This window comes from Cryptomeria japonica, chromosome 6 (assembly GCF_030272615.1).
Source record: "Cryptomeria japonica chromosome 6, Sugi_1.0, whole genome shotgun sequence".
In the NCBI taxonomy this organism is placed as follows: Eukaryota; Viridiplantae; Streptophyta; class Pinopsida; order Cupressales; family Cupressaceae; genus Cryptomeria; species Cryptomeria japonica.
The window spans coordinates 281,639,364-281,656,710 of record NC_081410.1 but is presented as its reverse complement, the minus strand read 5'-3'; the positions used below and the strand labels follow the sequence as shown (position 1 = coordinate 281,656,710).

Below are 17,347 nucleotides of genomic sequence, written 5' to 3'. Positions count from 1 at the left end.
TGTTTAATCAATTCTGATAAACAAGTATGGTTGCTTTACAATAGTGCCAATGTAATAAATATTAAATATACACTTTCAATCAGAGGGAATTGCATTTGTAAAAGTAGGATAGAATTACCGCCTAAATGAAAAGCTTGCCTCTAAATCAGCTTTAAGATTTTATTCCAACACTAATTGCCCATTGAAATACTTCCTTCTCCGAGAAAACAGTAGGCAATGACAAATAAAAATCATTATATGTTTCAGATTTCAATGCTTGTGTTTAACAGTATTCTTTGCAAAGCAAATGACGGTTTGAAAATAAAACAAATGTTACAAATCAGTCGAGTGGAACACCAATGATAAACAGCATTATGTAATTTGTTCTAGATCCACCATTACAGATAAGCATCATAATACTTAACTTCCATGAAGTTAGCACAGAATAGAAATAATTAAACGACCTTGATCTGGCATCTTATTGTCAAAAAAGATACCTTGATGTGGCTTTGCAAAATCAGACACGTTTTGGCAGATTTAAAATATTTGCCACTTACCAAACTTTTCTTTGGTAAGCAACCTACAACTCCATTGACATGTACAAAGCAAAGGCTTGAAAAAGTGCCTTGAATGGAAGCGGTCTGGGTGGCTTACTTTCCCAACTTCTTTCTTTCCCTGTAAGACTGAAGCCTCTGTAACATGAGCTGCTGCTTGAATTTCTGAATGAAATCATCTGCCTTTGCGTTCAACTCGTCCGTAGCTGGATCATCTGTGCTTGCATCATCCTCTACCTCATAAGAGTTTATCCAATTTCCTGTTGGAGGAACTTCCAACACGCTAATAAATGCAGGGCTTTCGGACTTGTTTTTCCCAAGATGAGAAAAGCTAATTGCCTCAGGATCTATCGACGAAGGAGGTTTTGGAGGCTTAACCAGAGGAGGAGGTTCATTTGGCTTTACAGGGGTATTTGGGTGCTGAGGAGGAGGAACTTTAAGCGCTCTTTTTGGCAAAAAAAATGGAACTGGTGGCTCCACAAGTGGAATACTAACCCCTTGTTTTAGTGCATGTTCTTCATATGTTCCAAATGCATTGCAGAGTATGCTACCGCCATTATAAACCCTCTTCTTCTTCTTGCTAGGGTCTCTGGTAGAGGTGACAACAATGGTGCAGACGACTAGATTCAACAAGAGTAAGAGCGTGGTAGGAGTAACCCAGGTGTGCACAACTTTCCACAGATGAGGCAGGGGCACAGTGGGAAGCACAAACCTAATACAAAAGGGGAGTAGAACAAAAGGCAGCGTGGCAATTGCAGCCTTGTTGGGCTCGTAGTAACGCTCCTTAACAGCAACCAAACATACCTTTGCTAGTGAAACTGACTTCTTTCTCTTCCGACCCATCATATTATGGGCCCATTAGAAATTTAGGGATTGACTATATCTGGCTATTGAAAAGCCCAAGCGCAGCTCAGTTCAAAGTGACTAGCAGAAAATACAGATTTTTCTCTATCTCATCAAATCAATCCATCCTCATGGTAAGCGGGCAGATTAAGAAGGTCAAGTTTTGCGTTAAATAAAATATGTTCTGTACGCCAACACTAAAGTAGCTTAGATGTGGAACTGGAGGGCACCCAATTGCTTAGATTCGTTCCAAACAGAATCTGAATTGCTTTTTATAGTAATTGGACTGTCTGAAAATGCTCAGTAGACAGTGATTGAGAGAGATAAGAGGGTGTGAATGCAAGGCACTCTTCAAGATTTGTCTGTTCGAGTTGTGACCTGCACGACTCTTAAACACACCCAAAACTGTTTTTTCCAACAAATTAGAGGCAGTTTGAATATCTTATTTATTGGGCTAAGGAATATATAAAAATAATAAAAACAAAGCAGAAAATGACAGCACATAACGTTGAGTGGAAAGGGAATAAGAAAATATCTTTCGGCTTCGCGTGATAGAACATTATTCCCTTTGCACCATGGCAGTTGGCACCATGGAGGAGCCAGGGGAATTCACGATTAGGCTTAACTATTCTAATTGTGAAAATTGCAGGAGTGTGCTCTTTTCCTTTTGTTTTAGCTTTATTTTAGTTGAACATTTTTATTTAGTTCAATTTCATTCTTTTTTAAGTCCTCTTTTCTTATATGATAAATCATCTAGTTTGATTCTAAATATCAAGAAAATAAACTTGAAATAAATCTTGTAGTTTGATTTCAAATATCAAGAAAATAAGCTTGTTCATTTGATATCGTAAACTATGTACAATAGATTCTCTTATGTAATTAGAAGTTTATAAGTGATACTTTTGTATTAAAACTGGTTCATGATTTTATTATAATTATTATAATTATCATTTATTTTTAAAATCAATTATGATTGTTAGATCTATCATTTACTTGTCTAATTTAGATTTGTAGATATAGAATTGACCCAAGTCACTTTCATGTGTACAAATTTGAACTTCAAAATTTTAAATTCACATTCAAATTTGAATCTTGTCGCTCTTTTTCATGATAGCTTAGTGTGAACCAACCTAACACACATATATACGAATTTACATGTTGACTTTGTAGCTAAGAACATTTCTTATCTATTTAAAAATATATATGAAACTTTATAAGAGGAGAGCATTCACATGAGAACATTTTCAAGAATAATTGTATCATAAATGTAATATCTTTATATGAAAATCTTGACAAATAATTATTTAGATATAAAATTTTAAACAAGTATTGTAAAAGGATTAATTCACAATGGTGGTTCCCACATTTACCTACAAAGGAAAATCGTGGAGGTGGGAAATTTTTTTTAGGGCTATTCAAACGAACTACAGGTGTTTGATCGAACTACCTAGGGCAGTTCACTCGAACCCACTTATGGGCTGGGGTTCAGTCGAACCCAAATTCAAAATTGGATTCGAACAAACCCAGTAAAATATTATATTTTAAGGGGTTCGCTCGAAACCCCCCTTTGAGCAAACCCCTATCGAACCATTTTTAATTGCCACTATATAAGTCCAAAATGATAGTTGAGATGTCATTCTCAACTGTTAGTCTGGGCTCCCCTAGGGTAGTTAGAGTGAATCCCTTGTGTACTTTTCATCAACGGCTCTTGTCAGCGCTCGCCAGTGCTCCATAACACTCGCCAGTCGACCTACATTGTTTCAAGTGCACAAAATTACCTTTTCTTGTTTAATATATGTTATTTTTTTGTATTTTTAGATTTATTATTTAATTTATTTTTAAAAATAGCGAATAAAAGATTTTTATGTTATTTTTTTGTTTTTTCAAATAAATAATTGTATATTTAATATTTATTTTGAAGATTTTAGAAAAATGTTAGAATTTTTTTAGGAAAACTTAGATAACAATTTTTTTTTAGGAAAACAATAAATTTTTTTTAGGAAAACTTAGCTTACATTACAAAACAATAGAAAATTTAAAACTATGTCCACTTAAGTCAACTTAAACTCAATTTAAATTAAAACATTTATGACCACTTTTAACATCCTAGTACACAACATGATCCCTTAGGACACCATATGACATCATAGGAAATATGTTGTCGTAAGGGGTCATACGGTGTTCTTGTTGGCAATATGTTGGATTTGGTTAAGTGTTGTCATTGATGCCAACACTGTATCTCGGTTGGATATGGTTCTACTATCCCAGTTGGACCTATCCTGGTTAGACTTGGTGTTTCTCTTGGTTTTGACTGCGATTTTGATCTGGTATGATCAGATCCCTGGTTTCGGTTTTTGGATACTTATTCAGGATGGTTATATGCTTGCCATATCCTGTTGGTTCATGATTTGGTGCTTCAGTAGCTATCACTTATGTTCCCAGTTGGTATTTCCTGGTACTGGTTAGCTTTACCGGTTAGTGATATTTGATGATTTGGTTAGATGATTTTGGTCCAACTTATGGAAACGGTTTCAAGAGTGCTGAAGATGCTTATTGATTGTGTCCTAATTGTTTGGTGGCTTTGCATTGGCTGACATGTTGTTATGGTGGTCCTATTTGGATCCGATTAGACTTTTTGTGTTATTGCACTAAGGGTTTCTACCGGTTGGTGAAACGTGTTGGTGATTGGCCTTAGCATGATTTCCGACAGATATAATTGTCTGGAAATTTGTTTTAGGTCCATGCTATGTAATGTAAGTCATAATATTGGTCCAGTGATGTCATGTGATGTAATTTTTGTAATTATGGGTTTATGGGTTTAGGGTTTAGCTGACCTTATCAATAAGGTTGATGATCTGTATTTATAGGTGACTTATTCATGTAATTGGATATGGTTTTTGAGATCAATGGCTATGTCTGCATTATCAGAGGAAGGTTTATGTGCAAACATTGTTATATCATTTAACGAAAGGTTTTGGTGTTGTAGGTCAGACATTTATGCTTAACCGGAACTGTATCAAGCATTAGGAGATGCTACTTTCATAATTTCTTCTTTCCAGATTGTAGTCTGATGCTTTTGTAAGTCAGTGAGACTTCTTTTTTGTGATGAGTAGTGAGCTCTAGTCTGTTGGCCTGATTGCAAGTGCAATTCCCATTGTAATTATTTCACATACTACTACAGAAGTATTATTTGATTATGGGTAGGGTTTCTCATCGTGGTTTTTCCCTTAACTGGGTTTTCCACATAAAAATATTGGTATTGTATATACTATGCTTTCATGTTTTATCTTTCATTGTGTTGGTTTCTTTGTGCTCCGATTTAAAGGTTTTAATCTGCAATAGTTCTAATTTCTGATAGTAAATGGATTCACCCCCCCTCTTAGTTTACTCTCGGTATCAGATCTGTCTAACAATTGGTATTAGAGCAAGGTCCTCTTTGCAGAAGCTTAACCGCTTGAGGAGATCTGATGGCATCTGCATCTAGTTCCACATTTAATCCCTACCGGAAGGAGAGTCCTAGATATGATGGCACAAATTACAAGATATGGAAGGAGTGAATGAAGATTCATCTGAGATGTCTTGGAGCTAAAGTTTGGGAGATAGTGGAGAAAGGGTATATACCTCATGATCCTAATTCTGGAACATTGACACTTGTTGATGAACAAAAGAGAGCTGAAAATGATGTTAGAGAGAAAGAAACATTATTGGGTGCCCTATCTGATGAAAAGCTATTGATGTCATGTTAGGATAACCGGTGAACAACTGAGAGGGGGGGTGAATTAGTTGTTAACAAATTATATCAATTAATCCACTTAATAACCTTTAACCAGATTAAGTACCGGTAAAATAGAAACAGATGTCAGTAGGAACAGATACCGGTAAACAATACAACTTAATAATTAAATAGATAATCAATTCAAAGCAACCATACCACATAGTACCATGATTTATACATGGAAAACCTGGAAAGGGAAAAACCACGGTGGGAATCCTACCCACAGTTAGATGATACTTTTGTAGAAAGTATGCGATACAATGAGGGGCCTGCACATGTAGGAAGACACATTGCCTAGAGCGCACTGCTCATTACAAAAGAGTCTCATTGACTACAGAGAGGTTATAACCACCTCAAGATAAATGGACAACAATCCAGAGTAATGAACTGCTAGAGATAGCATCTACCATGCCTGATTACAGTCTCGGTTAAGCTCAATACTAGAGGCCTTTGACCTCTTAATTTCAATTCAATCACCTATGATTGACCAAATATCCTTCGCATATGATATTGCATTTCAAGACTAGGACACCTATTCCACATTCCCATACCATGATCTGCAATGAGATCTTACATCATTTTATACCAACCCTAAGGCCTAAACCAATTAGGTCGACCATCTAAAAGATATTACAATAAGATCATTACATAAATCCATATTACAATTATATGCCATGTCGGCTTAATACCAAAACAACAATAACCAATCCATAGAACATCCCGAAACATCTCGATAACATGTAAAGTACATGTTAACATGATACTGGTCCATAACCTAGATAGACACTAGACCTATTCTGGGTCCACCACGCTAAAGAAATATCTTCAAACTATTTGAATTGTGATCAAAGAACATCTTCAACATCTTGAAATCCATGTAGAAGCCACACCAACACCACTTATGAATCCTGTCAAGATTCCTCAGTAAAAGCTCTACTGGTAAAACCTTAAACCAATGGCAGTAAGGGTTTACAAGAGTGTATGATAGCATCCGATCACCAAGTCAATACCAACTAACCAAAATATGCTCTAGGAGCATGTAACACATAAAATCAAACATACTCCATTCAACCAAACATGCCAGAAGTGTCCAATAGATAGTCTCTACTAGATCTTCTACCGGTAACCAAAACCTGTTTGTCGGTAACCAACCATAACAGCTAGTGTTGACATCAATGACAAAACATCAATGCAACACATAATCAATTCATCCATAATGCCAACAATCTCCCCCCTTGGCATTGACGGCAACACTAGATGTGAAAAAATCTAAGTACCAAAAAATGCCAAACAAGTCTCCCCCTGTGAAAGACAACCGACAATCTCTTGAATATCAATAACTCTTCCCCTGTGAATGATATCCCTCTAAAGTTCTGAAATTATTTTTCACATCACTATCTCTCCCCCTTTGACATCAATGCCATAAATCTGACACAAATATCAAAGCAAGAATGTAAACCTTTGAATCTCAAAGATGACTACTCAAATGAATCAAGTTTCTGCAGGAGGGGCAGAAACCCCTAACCCGTCTCTCAAATACTCAAATGAATCCTTTTGACAATGGTTTAGTGAATATATTTGCAATATGTTCTTCAGTTTTCACATAAACCAATTTGACTTCCTTTCCTTCTACCTTGTCCTTCAGAAAGTTATACTTTATTGATATATGCTTAGTCTTAGAGTGAAATACTAGATTCTTAGACATATCAATAGCTATAGAGTTATCACAGTAGATAACTACCAGTTCACTACAATTTACCTTGATATCCTTCAACATTTGCTTCATCCACAAGACTTGAGTGCAATTAGTTGCTGCTGCAACATATTCAGCTTCTGTAGTAGATAAAGAAATGCATGACTGTTTTTTGCTGATCCAAGAAACCAGTTTCTTTCCAAGAAAGAAAGCTCCACTAGAAGTGCTCTTCCTGTCATCAGTATCTCTTGCCCAATCTGAGTCAGTATATGCACATAAAGTGAAATCATCATTTCTAAAATACTATAAGCCATATTTTGTTGTTCCTTACAAATACCAGAATATCCTTTTTACTGCACATTCATGATTTTGTTTAGGATCACTTTGATATCTAAAAAAATACTTACTGCATTCATAATATCTGGTCTAGTCTGAGTTAAATATATCAAGCCACCAATCATAAACTTATACCTTGTCGGGTTTACCGGTGTAGAAGTATCCTTGATAGATAATTTCTCACTTGTCACCATAGGAGTACTTACCAGTTTGGAATTATCCATACCAAACTTCTTCAACAATTCCCTCAGATACTTAGTTTGACAGATAAAAATGCCTTTGTCAGTTTGAGTAATCTGCAAACCTAAGAAAAATTTCATTTCACCAATCATGGACATTTCAAATTCATTCTTCACGTTGTTAGCAAATTTCATGCACAATTTATCTTCTCCTCAAAAAATGATATCATCAACAAATACTTCAATAATCAGAATATCATCATCAATAATTTTATAATATAAATTACTATCAACACTGCCTTAAGTAAAACAAAGCTTCAAAAGATATGTATCCAACCTTGCATACCAAGCTCTAGGAGCTTGTTTCAATCCATATAAAGATTTCTTCAATCTACAAACCATATCTTTATCATCTATCAGTGAAAATCCATCAGGTTTCTCAATGTATACTTCTTCCTCAAGTTCACCATTCAAAAATGCACATTTAACATCCATTTGATAAACCTATGGTTCTTATAAGCTGCATAGGCAAGAAATAGTCTAACAGCTTCAATTCTAGCTATAGGTGCAAATGTTTCACCACAATCAATTCCTTCCATTTGATAATATCCTTTACAAACCAATATAGCTTTGTTTCTTATAACTTGACCATCCTCATTCAATTTATTCCTAAAAACCTATTTAGTTCCAATAACATTCTTATTTTTAGGCCGGGGAACTAAAGTCCAAGTCTCATTCTTCTCTATCTAATCTAATTCATCTTCCATAGCCTTTAACCAATGTTTATCCTTACAAGCTTCAATAATAGATTCTGATTCAATTAGAGAAATAAGACATACCTCTTCATTTGCTAGTCTTCTTCTTGTCATAACTCCCTTGTTCCTATCTGCAATGATTTGATCTTCAAAATGATTTAACCTTACATACCTTGGTGTCTTCTAAACTTCAGGTTCACTGCTCTGATCATCAGTCACAGTTGAATTTTCTGATTGTGCCGGTGTAACTGTTTCAGTTTCCTGTACCGGTTGAGGCATTGCCAGTTCAGTTATGATCATTTCCACTATCGGTTCCCTGTCATATGATATAGATTGATTTCTGTATTGCTCATCCACTTTCACATTAGCACTCGCCATAATTTTTTTCAATATTTTGTTTTGATTAAGTAAAAGCAGGTTTTTGAAAGGAACTTGAACCTTTTACAAAGTAGAAAATATAGAAAAGACTAGAAAACACTATGCCTCATCACTTCAAAAGATAAAACAAATCCCAACCTAACAAAAAGGGACCACAACCTTTAAAACATAGCATTACATAAAAACACAAGGAAAAGACAACATCCAGAAAGCATTTGATAGTAAAAAGACAAAAACAAGACAACTGCCAAGACAGACAGAGACAACTATATGCTTTTCATAATATCCTCAGCTTGGACAACCATCAACTTGATGTTGTTCGCCGAAGTCTTTAACTCCTCTAGCTCACGACCTTTGATGTCACCCTTGATCCTAGTGTTGGCTCTGGTTCTCTTCTCATGGCCTTTTTGGTCTGGCGGTTCCTTATCAACATCCTTCTCAGTATTGCTCTCAAATCTATTGATTAGGATGTTCATGTTATCCACTGAAGCTTTAAGGATCTAGAAAATTTGTTCTGCAATCTTCTTAATAGTGAGCTCCATCTTATCAATTCTGCTACCCAGATTGTTCATAGCAGTGTCCATTTCTTTCCCCTCCTTATTTTCTTCCATCTCTTTAACCTTTTTTTCAGTGGCAATAATTTTACCCACCATGCTTTCAATGGCTTCCGCATAATTAATAGCAACTGCCAGTTCTTTAACATTTTCCGTCAAGGGTTTCTTTCCCACCATAGCTCTTTTGACAGTCAATATTTCTTTCTTCAAGCTACCAATATCCTTCACCATCACACCAACAGTCTCACAGAAACCCTTTATAGTCACATTCTCACCAACACAGTCACTAATCTTCCCACTTTTGTCTTCTTTCTCCTCTTTCTGTATGTCTTGGGCATTCAAACCCTGAATGTTGTCCGTGACCTGATTCTCCTCCCCCTCCTTATCCTGTCCCTCATCATTTTTATTCTCCTCTGCTTCTTCCTCAGAATCAATTAGGATTTGGCTGATTTATTTATTGCTTTCCTTGCTTGTCTTCTTGCTCTACATTTGCTTTCTAGTAACTTTCCCTTTCTTTTTTTTATGATAAATTTTCCTTCAAAGGATTCAGCCTCAGACTCTGAAATTTCCAAATCCACCACAATCCTTTTCCTCTTAGCCTTATTCCTGCTTTTTTTGCTAATCTCCTCCGAGTCGCCCTCAATCTCTACATCAAAGTTGAAGCCGTTGGCTTCACTCTCCGTATCCTCATTTTTAGCATATTTTCCTTTTATAGGTTTTTCAATACTCTTCCCTTTAAGCACTTTATAGACTAGATCCATAAGACCCTGGTGCAGGGCATGGTCACCTTTAGGATCTTTCTGAATCTCCTTGATAGTGTGGTCCATAGATCAGGCCAGGTAATACGACAAACTCACCTTTTCCTTATGGCGAAAATGGTTTAGCAAAACAAAATGGTGACCATATGCTCTGATAAACCTCCCATCCAATGTGATATAAGTAATAGTAGCAAATAAAACAAACCTCCATGGCCTGCATATTTGTTTTGGGGAATGATAGGAATTGTCAACTTTAACCATTTTCTTCCTCTCATCATCTGTTACAGGGAATTTGACTGCAGCTTTATTAGAGATGCTATGGTCCCTAAAAAATTTCATGCCCTCCGTGATCATCCCCATAGATTCAGGAATTATATCCTCATCTACAGTCATCAACTGGGACCCGACCAAAATTTTACCACTCTTCTAGTTCTTGATAAAGTGTTTGGTGACCACATGATCTTTTCCACTAAGCCTCTCCATAAACACACTTAAACCCCCCTCCTGAAGGATATCCCACACTTCCCTGTTCTTCCTCCAATCCGAGCAGGAGGTAGGTTTGAACCTTTTTTTATTTCCTCCCATTTTTCCTTCCCTGTCTCTGAATTTCCTTCTCTCAGCTACTAATCTTCTTCTCTGGTTTCTATGGATGCCTTGAAAAAATACCCAGAATCCATGCCAAACAATAATGAAAAGACACATAAATAAATATTTATTACCTCCGTAATAACCTTGCCTTGAAAAAAGAGGAGGGGGCATTTAGAAATTATGTTTGATGGTTCCACGTAGCCCCGTCTGGATATGGTCCAGATCGAGCAGAGATTTCATATCACATGCGAGCTCACTCTCTCCATAACTAGTAATAATATCTTCCGTTTGGCAAGCCAGGTTGTTCGCCCAGTTTGCACATGAGTTTGCTTCCCTATACACGTGTAAAAACAGACATTTCAAATTCCTCACTAATTTTCCTTGCCGCCTTAATAACATTGCTAATTGTCCAAGAAGGAGGGAACTTCTTATTCAGACAATTTATTATATTTAATGAATCTCCTTCACACCAAACTTTAGTGCATTTGGCTTCCTTAGCCAGGACCATACCATGGTAAGCAGCCATAGCTTCGGCTACATGATTTGTCTGATTACCCATGGGTATACTTTTTATAATTTTGCATCTTCCCCATTCGTCCCTAGGGACCACCCCACATCCTGCTATCCCAGGATTTCCCTTTGATTCACCATCAAAGTTTATTTTCATCCATCCATTGGGTGGGCTTTCCCATATCACTCCCTCTCTAGTATCATTCTGAAGGTGTTCACTAACTTTTAGTCTCCACTTTTTGAAAATAGCTTGATCATCCTTGTCTTGAGGTTCTGCAATACCACCTATTATATTCATATTTTCCACTATATTTCTTTTAATTTTCTCAAACACAATTTGAGCCGTAGACACCTTCTCTTTGAAGATTCTTTCGTTCCTCTCTTTCCATATACCCCAATACATATGGGGCAGAGCAAGTTTCCACAACAAAGTAGTAAATTTGTTCTTTGAAGGATGAAACCAAGAATTAAAAACCTCCTGAATTGACTTTGGGAAACTCCAGCTAATTTTTAATTGATCCAGACATCTTCCCCAAACCTCAGCAGAAAAAGGACAGTGAAAGAGCAAGTGGTTGGTGGTCTCCTCATTCTACAAGCAAAGAAAACAGACACTTGTCATACACATACCTCTTTTTATGAGGTTATCAATAGTTAGAATTTTATCTTGAAGGGATGTCTAGAAAAAAGTATTGATCTTAGGGATAAGGCCTTTCACCCAGGCCTTGGCCCAGCAAGGACTTTCCAAATTAGAATACTTATGATAGTAGAGAGAAGCCATATTGAATTTACCATTTTCTATGAGTTTCCATATTAATTGATCTTCTTCTTCCACCACCACCATGGAGTTTGTAGTTATGTTCAGAATTCCCAAGGTCTCATCCACCTGAGATAAATCCTTCCACTATCCATCTTGCCAATAATCACCCACCATTGATCCATATCTTTCCTTGCACTAGTTTTGGAATTTGCTCCACTTTGGGATTTTAGTCAAAGGGGACTCGAGCAACCAGGAATCATCCCAGAATTTGATGAGATTCCCATTCCCCATCTTCCATTTTTCTCCTCTAACAATTAAATCTCTTGTTCTAGTAACATTTTTCCAAATATTGAACCTAATTGGGATATCTTCAGCTTTGAGAAAACTTTGAAGAGTGGGACATTGCCTTTTATACTTATTGTCCCAAATCTATTTCCATTCTCCCTGATTTTTATACCCTCTCCATATCTGCTTTGCCATGAGGTATTCATTCACGTCTCTAATTATTCTAAGACCCAGACCTCCCTTTCTTATTGGCTTACAGACCTTGTCCCATGCAATTAGATTCATTCTCTTTTTCTCCTCAACCCCTATCCACAAAAAGGTTCTTTAGAGCTTTTCAATAACCTCTACATACTTGGTAGGAATTCTAAAAAGGCTCATGGCATAAAGAGGGATGCTTTGAAGAGTTGACTTCAACAATTGAACCTTAACAGCTTGGCTAAGAAGAGAGCCCTTCCAGCTAGCTAGATTTTTATGGAATTTATCAACCAAAGTTCCCCAGAAAGTGTCAGGAGGATCTTGGCCTAAGGGAAGCCCCAAATAAGATGCAAGAAGACTCCCTAATTTACATCCCAAGATATTACTTATCTTGATCTTTCTTAACTCTGGAGTGTTGATAAAATAAACAAAACTTTTAGACCAATTAATTATTTGCCCAGAAGCAAAACCATAACTGTCCAAAGCTTTCTTTAAACTTCTAGCATCCTGCACAGTGGCCTTCCCCATAATTATAGAGTCATCCACAAACTGCTAGTGGGAACATACCTGATCCACTAAAGAAGGCTTCAACCTGCAAAACTCACCCTTCTCAACCAACTTCCCTATACCTCTCCCCAAACATTCCACCATAATAATAAAAAATAACCGGAGACAGAGGATCTCCCTGCCTGAGTCCCCTTGAGGACTTGAAAAAAGGGGAGGGAGAGCCATTAATTAAAATAGAGAAAGAAGCCGAAGACACTAATTGCCTTATAAGACTGATACTTCTAGCACAAAAGCCAAAAGCAAACAAAACTTCCATCATGAAATCCCAGTCCACTCTGTCGTAGGCTTTAGATAAGTCTAGCTTCAAAAGAAAGCCTTCCTTTTTAGAATTAGATAAAGAATGAATGTTTTCATGGACTGAGATTATCGAGTCCAAGATTTGTCTTCCTGGAACAAAACCACTTTGCTAAGGCGAAATGATAGAAGGGAGCAGCTTTAGGATTCTCGAGGTGAGAACCTTGGATATGATCTTGTAAAGAGAATTGCAAAGACTTATAGGTTTGAAATGATCCATGGAATCAACTCCTACCTTTTTGGGAATAAGAGAAATAAAAGTACCATTTATCTCTTTCAATATTCTTCTTGCTCCAAAAAATTCTTTCATAGCTCTAGACACATCATCACCAATAATGTGCCAATATATTTGAAAAAAGAACATGGGGAAACCATTCAAGCCTGACGCCTTGTTGCCTTCAAAGGAGTTAACTGCTTGTAGAATCTCAACATCAATCAGGTGAGAATTCTGGTCAGCCTCCAGGTTTGTAGGGATGCAATCCAAAAGGTTCTTCTAGGCCTGCTTGTCCAAATTCTGATCCTTAGCTAGAAGATTGGAGAAAACTCCATAGCAGCCCTACTCATAGAATCTTCCTCATCAACTCTTTTGCCATTCACTTTAATCTGTGATATTCTGTTGATGGCTTTATATTTTAGGTTAGACATATGGAAGTATTTAGTGTTTCTATCCCCTTCCTTCAACCATACATTTCTTGACCTTTGTTTCCAGAATGTTTCTTCCTTAGCAATTATGTCATGATATTTCATAAGGGTAACATATTCAACCTCTCTTGAAGTATTAGTGTATCCATTATTCTGAATATCATCCTGAATATTTTTTAGCTATGAGATAATAGTTGCTTTCAAGGCAAAGATATTCCCAAAGCATTTCTTATTCCACCTCTTAACATTTTCTTTAGCAAACTTCAACTTTTTGACCACTTTATACATGGCATTCCCTTCAGTATTGACCTGCCACCATTCCTTTATCTTGCTTTCCATATCCAGGTGTTTAGTCCATATTCTCTCAAATCTATAAGGGAAATGTCTCCTTCTTTTCTTAGCCTCTCCCGTAAAGGAAATAGGATAGTGGTCCGATCCAACCCTTATATGAGTAGATAAAGAACTAGAGTAAATATTAAACCAATCTAGGGAGATGAGAGCTCTATAAGTCTAACCTGGATTAAATCCTCGCCACTCCTTCTATTAGTCCAGGTAAATTTGACACCTTGCAAATCTAGATCATGGAGAGCATTATTATTGATAAAGTCCATTAAGTTCACTCTACTGTCCAGATTAATTTGGCTCCCCCCCTTTTTCTCATTTTCCTTCAAAGGGGTATTGAAATCCCCCATAATCACCCAACTATCTTCAATAAACCTACTTCTTAATAAAGAGAGTTTATTCCAAAAATCACTTCTGCATGTCCTAGTATTAGGAGCATATAAATTAGTTAAGACCCATGAAGTGCTATCCTTCAGATGCTTAAATCTAATATAGGCCAAATTGTTGTCCTGAATCAATACTTCTCCTTCAACTTTGTTTTTGTTCTAGAAAGTAATAATTCCTCTTGAGGCACCTTCTGAACTACCACCACTAACTCCTCCATTATTGAACATCTTCAGACCTTCAACCTTATCTTTAGACATCTTGGTTTCTTGAATTAAAAAAATATTCGGATTTTTATCTCTAATCATACTTTTTATTAAATCATGTTTGTGAGGATTATTCAACCCTCGAATATTCCAAGAGATGACCTTCATAGTTTTTTAGAAACACCCGCCTCAAAGATGGTTCTTTGAGTCCCATTTGCAATATTCTTGCTTGTTTCCATTGTCCTCTTCTTTGCATTTGAATATCTTCTTGGAGAGGTATGCTGCACTCCTACGTCCCCAAGCCTGCTTCTGGTATTTCTGGTAAATGTGCTGTTATTGTTATTGTTGTCGTTGTTATTCCTTTTTTTTGCTTGATCTTACTTTTATCCTCCACTGTTTCTACTCCCTCTTGTTTAGACTCACTCTTTCCTAGAGCTTTCTTAATATCTTCCTCATCTCCCCATTTTGGCTCTTTCTCCTCTGGAAAAGTTATCTTCATTTTGCAATCTTTTGTTATAACATCTATATGCTTTTCTTTGAATTGAATAACCAAGAAATATCCCTTCACCACATCTAGGATCAAACTTTCCAATTAAATCATCTCCTTTGATATAGCATTTACTTCCAAAAATTCTGAAATATTTAACAGTAGGTGTATGTCCAAACCATAATTCATAAGGGGTCTTATCGGTTTGACCTTTGATGTGAACTCTGTTGAATGTGTAGACTGTTGTACTCACTACTTCTCTCCAGTAGATGTGAGGCAATTTGGCTTTCATCATCATAGATCTTGTTGCATCCAAAATGGTTATGTTCTTTCTTTCCACTACTCCATTCTGCTGAGGAGTCTGAGGTGCAGATAATTGTCTCGTAATTCCATTTGTCTCACAATAACTGTTAAATTCATGAGAAGTGAACTCATTGCCTTTATTTGATCTTAGAAATTTGATTTTCAATCCAGTTTCTGTTTCAACCTTTGCTTTAAAAATCTTGAATTTCTCAAAGGCTTCAGACCTCTCCCTAAGAAAAGTCACCCACATCATTCAAGAATAGTCATCAATAATCAACATGAAATACCTATCACCTTGAAAGCTTCTAGTCCTTGTTGGACCACATAAGTCAGTGTGAATCAAATCAAGAACATCATTAGATTTATCTTGTATGCTTTTAAAAGAAGTTCTAACTTTCTTTCCCAATTGACATTCCTTACATACTGGATTATGAGGCTTCATAATCTTAGGTATATCTCTATTTGCCTTAGTTGAACTGATCTTAACAATACAATCAAAATTAACATGACACAACCTTTATGCCATATCCAACTCTCATCAATATGAGCAATCAAACATATCTTATTACCAGTGTTCAAGTGAAAGATATTACCTCCAGTCTGAATACTGGTTGCAATATCCAAACTAGTCTTGTTAATGATTTTGCATTTTCTATCTTTAAACTGAAGTTGGAAACCCTTGTCCACCAATTGACCAACACTTAAAAGATTATGCTTTAAACCTTCTACATAATAGACATTGTCAATATTATGCTTACCACCCAGAGAAATAGTACCTCTACCTTTGTTCATACATGCTTTGGCATCTCCAAATCTGACTTGACCACCATTGTATTCTTGTAGGGATAGAAATCTCCCTTTATCTCCAGTCATATGATGTGATCATCCATTATCAATTACCCATTCATCCTTATCTTCAACTTTTGCTACCAGGGCCTTTTCTTCATTCATGATAGCTGGTTCCGGTTCATCTTCCTTTAAAGCATAGAACACCCATTCCTTGCCATTTCGGGATCCACTAGCAGAGTCTTCTGTAGGTTCATCCCCAGAGTCATCACTTACTCCTTCCTCATCTGCTATGTAGCATTGCTTACTTTTCTTGAATCTATATCTGTTCTGGTTAGGATTAAATGATTTCTTAACTCTTTCCTCAAATCTTGCATTCCTTTCAGAACATCTAGATGCAAAATGACCAATCTTATTACATGCAAAACATTTAAAAGATGCTTTTCCTTCATACTTACTTCCTGTCGGTCCTTTAGGTACTTTTCTAGCAAATAAGGCTTCAAGTTGCTCAAATTATACATCTTCTTTCCTCATATCTTCCTATTCTTTTGCATATAAGGCTTTCCAATCACTTTTGCCATTAGATGATGACGATGATGCATGAAAAGAAGGTTCAGTTTTTGCAGCTCCAGAAGGTCCAAATTATTCAAGCTCAAAAGTAGATAATTTCCCAATTAGAATTTCTTTGTTAACTGAAGTGTTTTCCATTATTATCAACTCATTAATTGTATTTGCCTTCATCTTGTAAGTTGGTGGAAGGGCTCTCAAGACTTTGGAAACTATTTCATCTTCACTCAGAGATCCTCCACAACATTGAATTCCCATAACAATCTCATTTACTCTTTCCATAAACACAACAATTCTTTCATTATCTTCCATCTTCAAGTTTTCATATCTTACCCGATAACCATCAAGTTTAGCAATTTTGACAGTAGGATCACCTTCATTCAGAGTTTGCAATTTATCCCACATAACCTTAGCCAATGATTTATCAATCAATCTGATGATCTACTGATCAGTAAGTGCACACAAGAGGGCCTCTTTAGCTCTGCAATCATTTTCAAAATTCTTATCCAAGTCTGCAAGAGCAGGACTGCCAGATGTTGGATCATAAGGTGTGTATCCTTTCTTAGAGATCTCCCAAATACCCTTGCCAAGATATCTAAGATGAGTCTCCATTCAAATTTTCCATATCCC

At 36.4% G+C, this 17,347-nt stretch overlaps 2 protein-coding genes across 2 annotated transcripts; both read right to left on the bottom strand.

The window, feature by feature from the left end:
* Positions 1-212: 212 nt before the first annotated feature.
* LOC131032099 (uncharacterized) lies at positions 213-1,807 on the bottom strand. The gene has a single exon (XM_057963023.2). The coding sequence runs from the start codon at positions 1,377-1,379 to the stop codon at positions 630-632; it is 750 nt and encodes a 249-aa protein (XP_057819006.1). The 5' UTR covers positions 1,380-1,807; the 3' UTR covers positions 213-629.
* A 10,461-nt stretch (positions 1,808-12,268) lies between these two features.
* On the bottom strand, positions 12,269-12,667 carry LOC131876590 (uncharacterized). The gene has a single exon (XM_059222027.1). It carries the CDS (start codon positions 12,665-12,667, stop codon positions 12,269-12,271), a length of 399 nt encoding a protein of 132 aa, XP_059078010.1.
* Positions 12,668-17,347: the final 4,680 nt, after the last annotated feature.